The following is a 6152-nucleotide window of genomic DNA, read 5'->3' on the forward strand; positions in this document are numbered from 1 at the left end:
ACCTATCTCTCGTCCACCCCGATGACATCTGACGCCCCCCCCTCCTCTTGCCTCACGAGAGTACCCCCCCACCCCCATGACAGTGTCCCTCCGTGACCAATCAGGGCCAGGTTGCCGGGCGATCGAGCACCCTCTCTTTGTCCCGCGGCGTAAATTGTCGTTTTGCAGATTTGGCTTCCGCGCGCCTGATGAGTGCCAGGGAGAAAACTTCGACAGGACGTACATTCTCTCCGGAAAAGTGCCTCGGAAGGGGCTGACTCGGCGCGAGGCCCTGACGTTGACCCTGTGTTGTCACCTATCTCTCGTCCACCACCCATCCCGCCCCCACGGACCCCCCCTCACCCCCCGCAATATCCTGTGAAAATATTGGCCTCGGCTGACCCCTGGGCTCTGGAAACAGGGACATCTTACAGTATACCTGAAATTATTCAGCAGATTACAGTATTCGATTCGTTGTGGGGTGGGGGGGGGGGTCCGGAGTTCGACGGGGGGGGGGGGGGGGTTGGGGGGGGGTCAAAACCGTTTCTCTTTGCCCGCCGTCAGGGCAAAGTTCGTCCCCCACCCGAGGTGGCGAGCGAGGAGGAGGAGGAGGAGGAGGAGGAGCGGGGGGCGGGGGTGGGGGGGGGAGGTTTCATCCCAGTTTCCCCCCCCCCCAACTCCACTCCTACACCCCCCCCCTCCCCACCCAACCCCACCCCGCAGCGAGCCAACGAACTTTGACCCCCCCAGATAGGGTAGCCCGTATCCCGATCATGGTAATGGGTGGCGGGGAAGTCGGGGGGGGACAGGGAGGGAAGGAGTGTTGGAGTGGGGGGGGGGAGGGGTGTTGACTCCCCACCCCCCCGCCCCCCCCGGGTCTGGAAACCACCCCCCCCCCCCAAGACGGGCACCTGGAAGATTAACTATGCAAGCGAACCGCACCAAAAAAATAGTCACAAGGGTGCGCTGGGGGCACCCTTGGGTGCAGGGGTGGGGGGGGTTGGTGGGGAACCACGATTTAACCGTTTATAGAATTGCGTGACGTCAGCGATGGCGTGAGCTCCCCACCCCCCCCCCCCGCTTCCCCCACCCACGATACGCGAATGGCGCCCGTTACAAGACAGCGGTCCCACCTCCGGGCGAGCGCAGACCCGTTACGAAGCGCTGGTGGCCAGCCAGGGCGCCCATCGCGGGAACGGCAGGACCCATTGCGAGCCGGGCGGAACCCGTTACAGGCCGGGCGGGACCCCCCCACCAGTGGCCAGCAGGACCAAACGCGAGGTACGGACAGAGACAGTTACGAGACAGCGTGACACAATGCAAGCTGGCGGGATCCATTACAAACAGGCAAGTCCCGTAACAATTCGACAGAATCTACTGCGAGCGAGCGGAGCCTGTTACAGCACCCATTGCGAGCCGCCAGAGACCAGCAGAAACCGTTACAGGAGGGCAGACCCCATTACGAGCCGATTAGCAGCCGGCTGGACTCACTATGAGTCAACAGAGCCAATTGCAAGCCGGCAGAGCCCCCCCACAAATGAGCAGACCCCCGTTACAGGCCGTCAGGATCCACTACAAGCCAGCTGAACCCATTAGCAGCTAGCGGCACGTATTACGAGCCAACAGATCCATTGCGAGCCAGCAGACCCCGTTACAAGCCAACCAAAGCCAGTGCAAGGCAGCAGAGCCAAGCAGTGAGTGAGCAAAACCCATTCAAAGCCAGCGGGAGCCGTAATGAGCCAACGGGACCCACTATCAGCCAACAGTATGGCGCATTACAAGCTAGCGGATAACCGTTATGAGTAGGCAGAACCCATTACAAGCAGGCAGAAACACATTACCGACCAGGAGAACCCACTACAGGTGGACAGAAACCATTACAAACCAACAAAAATCCATTACAAAACAGTGGAACCCATTACGAGCAGACGGAACCCGTTACGAGCTGGCAGAAAAACGGTTACGAGCGGGCAGAAACCCACCATGAGCCAACAGAACCCATCACAAGCGGTGTGGGGGGGGGGAAGAACCCGTTACGAGCTGGCAGGAAGCTGTTCCAAGCTCGTAACGGGGCCTCCCCTCTGATAACGGCTCGTAATGGGGGCCTGCTCTCCTGAAGCCCATTACGAGCCGGCAGGAAGCTGTTCCAAGCCCGTAATGGGGTCTCCCCATCCTGTCACGGCTCGTAATGGGGGGGGTCTGCTCTCCTGAAACCCATTACGAGCCGAGAGTAAAACCCCGATTACAAGCCCCGTTACGAGACAGCCAAACCCTGACCGAGCCGGCGGGAGAAAAGCGAGAGAGAGAGAGAAAACCGTTAACACTTTGCTCGTCCCAAGGGTGGGGGGCGGACGAAGGAAGGGGGAAGGGATCTCGAAACCCCCCCCCCCCGTCCAGCTCAGGATCGGAGGTGGTGGTGTGGTGGTGGGGGTTGGGAACGAGGGGGCGGGGGAGCGGAGGGAGCGCGCGTCAGGAGGACCCCCCGCGCCGCCTCCCCAACCCCACAGGGGCGCCCGCCCAGGGCCGGAGGGCTCACTGCCGCGGGTGCGAGAGGGGGCCCTCGGGAAGCTGGCGGAAGAGGCCCCGGAGGGTGTCCAGCTCCTGGGTCAGCTGCTCCACCTTGCTACGCAGTCGCTCGTTCTCCGACAGGTACTGCATAGCCTTCTGCTGGGTCTCCATGTTGCGCCTCTTGGCCTTATCGCGGCTCTTGCGCACGGCGATGTTGTTGCGCTCCCGGCGCAGGCGATACTCCATACTGTCCTTGTTGACGTGTTTCTTCGATTTCGAGCCGTGAGGGACCCTGTCCGGGAGCAGGTTCCCCGAGGACGGTCCGCCCCCCGAGGAGGGGAGAGGCCCCTTTAAGAGACGGAACGAGTTTAAAGTTAGACTCCCTCGGCACTGACCCCCCTCCCCACACACAGTGCGGCGCTCCCTCAGCACTGACCCTCCCCACACACAGTGCGGGGCTCCCTCAGCACCGACCCTCCCCACACAGTGCGGCGCTCCCTCAGCACTGACCCTCCCCACACAGTGTGGCGCTCCCTCAGCACTGACCCTCCCCACACAGTGCGGGGCTCCCTCAGCACCGACCCTCCCCCCACAGTGCGGCGCTCCCTCAGCACCGACCCTCCCCACACAGTGCGGGGCTCCCTCAGCACTGACCCTCCCCACACAGTGCGGCGCTCCCTCAGCACTGACCCTCCCCACACAGTGCGGCGCTCCCTCAGCACCGACCCTCCCCACACACAGTGCGGCGCTCCCTCAGCACTGACCCTCCCCACACACAGTGCGGCGCTCCCTCAGCACTGACCCTCCCCACACACAGTGCGGCGCTCCCTCAGCACTGACCCTCCCCACACACAGTGCGGCGCTCCCTCAGCACCGACCCTCCCCACACAGTGCGGCGCTCCCTCAGCACTGACCCTCCCCACACAGTGCGGCGCTCCCTCAGCACTGACCCTCCCCACACAGTGCGGCGCTCCCTCAGCACCGACCCTCCCCACACAGTGCGGCGCTCCCTCAGCACCGACCCTCCCCACACAGTGCGGCGCTCCCTCAGCACCGACCCTCCCCACACAGTGCGGCGCTCCCTCAGCACTGACCCTCCCCACACACAGTGTGGCGCTCCCTCAGCACTGACCCTCCCCACACACAGTGCGGCGCTCCCTCAGCACTGACCCTCCCCACACACAGTGCGACGCTCCCTCAGCACTGACCCTCCCCACACAGTGCGACGCTCCCTCACTCATAAATTGCCAGATCTGCAAATGGCCATTCAGCCCACATTGAGTGATAGCCCAATGCAGTGTGACCTCAGCTGACCTTCCAATGAAACCACTCCTCTGTGTCCTATCCCGTTATCCTGTGTTTGTACACTGTTTAGAATCAATTTTTCTCTCAAATATCGTCACTGCACGAATTTACAAACCTTTTGAGGATACAGCAGGATATAGATCAGTTGGAGACTTGGCAGAGAGATGGCAGATGGAGTTTAATCCAGACAAATGTGAGGGAATGCATTTTGGAGGGTCAAATACAGATAGGAAATATACAGTAAATGGCAGAACCCTTAAGAGTATTGATAGGCAGAGGGATCTGGGCGTACAGATACACAGAGTATTGATAGGCAGAGGGATCTGGGCGTACAGATACACAGAGTATTGATAGGCAGAGGGATCTGGGCGTACAGGTACACAGAGTATTGATCGGCAGAGGGATCTGGGCGTACAGGTACACAGAGTATTGATAGGCAGAGGGATCTGGGCGTACAGGTACACAGAGTATTGATAGGCAGAGGGATCTGGGCGTACAGGTACACAGAGTATTGATAGGCAGAGGGATCCGGGTGTACAGGTGCACAGAGTATTGATAGGCAGAGGGATCTGGGCGTACAGGTACACAGAGTATTGATAGGCAGAGGGATCCAGGTGTACAGGTGCACAGAGTATTGATAGGCAGAGGGATCTGGGTGTACAGGTACACAGAGTATTGATAGGCAGAGGGATCTGGGTGTACAGGTACACAAAGTATTGATAGGCAGAGGGATCTGGGTGTACAGGTACACAGAGTATTGATAGGCAGAGGGATCTGGGCGTACAGATACACAGGTCACTGAAAGTGGCAACGCAGGTGGAGAAGGTAGTCAGGAAGGCATACGGGCATGCTTGCCTTCATCGGCCGGGGCACTGAGTTTAAAAATTGGCAAGTCACGTTGCAGCTTTATAGAACTTTAGTGAGGCCGCACTTGGAAATATAGAGTTCAATTCTGGGTCACCCACACTACCAGAAGGATGTGGAGGCTTTGGAGAGGGTACAGAAAAGATTTACCAGGATGTTTGCCCCTGGTATGGAGGGCATTAGCTATGAGGAGAGGTTGGAGAAACTTGGTTTGTTCTCACTGGAGGTTGAGGGGAGACCCTGATAGAAGTCTACAAGATGATGAGGGACAGAGTGGATAGTCAGAAGCTTATTCCCCAGAGTCAATTACGCGGGGGGGCACAGGTTTAAGGTGCGAGGGACAAGGTTTAAAGGAGATGTAGATTTTTTTTTACACAGAGGGGGGTGGGTGCCTGGAACTCGCTGCCGGTGGGGGAGGGAGTGGAAGCGGATACGATAGTGAGTTTTGAGGGGCAAATCCATGAATAGGATGGGAATAGAGGGATACGGTTCTCAGAAGGGTTTTAGTTCAGTCTGGAGGAGGGGGGCAAAATCCAAAATGGCCCCCCCGTCCCCCCAATATCCTGAGACTTGGTGATTGGCCCCCCCTTCCATTCCAGAACCCCCATTCCCAATAAGATCCCCCCCCCTCTACTCCCAATGGGTATTGTGGGGAGGGGTCCCCAACCTGCTCAAGTCTTTCCCCATCAGGCGACGCAGGAGCTAGGAGGCCACTTGGCCCATCAGCCCACTCCACTACCCCCCCCCCCCACCCCCTCACCACCATCGTGGCTGGACCATCCAACCCAACCCTGCTGTCTCCCCCTAACCTGTGGCCCCCGTTCGCCCCCCCCCCCAAGTGTTCTATCCCACCCCCTCTCGAACACATCCAATGTTTTGGTGTCAACTCCTTCCCGTGGGAATGAATCCCACAGGTTCACCAGGAGGGGAAACGTCTCCTCATCTCCGTCCTAAATGGTCTACCCCCCCCCCCAGTCCTCAGGCCCCCCCCCTGGTTCTGGACTCCCCACCCCACCATCCTGGTCCCTGTCCTGGCTCCCCCCCCCAATGCCGACACTATACTCAAGAAAGCCCCACCAACGCCTCTACTTTCTCAGAAGACTGAGGAAATTTGGCATGTCCGCTACGGACTCTCCCCAACTTTTACAGATGCCCCATAGAAAGCATTCTTTCTGGTTGGATCACAGCTCGGTCTGGGCTCCTGCTCTGCCCAAGACCGCAAGGAACTACAAAAGGGTGGTGAATGTAGCCCCCAATCCATCACACAAACCAGCCTCCCATCCATTGACTCTGTCTACACTTCCCGCTGCCTCGGGGAAAAGCAGCCGGGATAATTAAGGACCCCCCCACCCCACACACACCCCGGACATTCTCTCTTCACCTCTTCTCGTCGGGGGAAAAAGATACAAAAGTCTGAGGTCCCGTACCGACCGACTCAAGAACAGCTTCTTCCCTGCTGCTGTCAGACTTTTGAATGGACCTACCTCGCATTAAGC

At 59.1% G+C, this 6152-nt stretch overlaps 1 protein-coding gene across 1 annotated transcript; it reads right to left on the reverse strand.

Annotated features, from left to right (window-relative positions):
- Positions 1–2511: 2511 nt before the first annotated feature.
- Positions 2512–2886, reverse strand: LOC145340815 (CCAAT/enhancer-binding protein epsilon-like; the record flags this gene model as incomplete). The annotated part of the gene is made up of 1 exon (XM_080185273.1): positions 2512–2886. A coding segment is annotated over one exon (375 nt), but the record flags the coding sequence as incomplete, so codon positions are not given.
- Positions 2887–6152: the final 3266 nt, after the last annotated feature.

This window comes from Carcharhinus amblyrhynchos, unplaced genomic scaffold (assembly GCF_965287045.1).
Source record: "Carcharhinus amblyrhynchos unplaced genomic scaffold, sCarAmb.v2.hapA chromosome_1468, whole genome shotgun sequence".
NCBI classification, from domain to species: domain Eukaryota; kingdom Metazoa; phylum Chordata; class Chondrichthyes; order Carcharhiniformes; family Carcharhinidae; genus Carcharhinus; species Carcharhinus amblyrhynchos.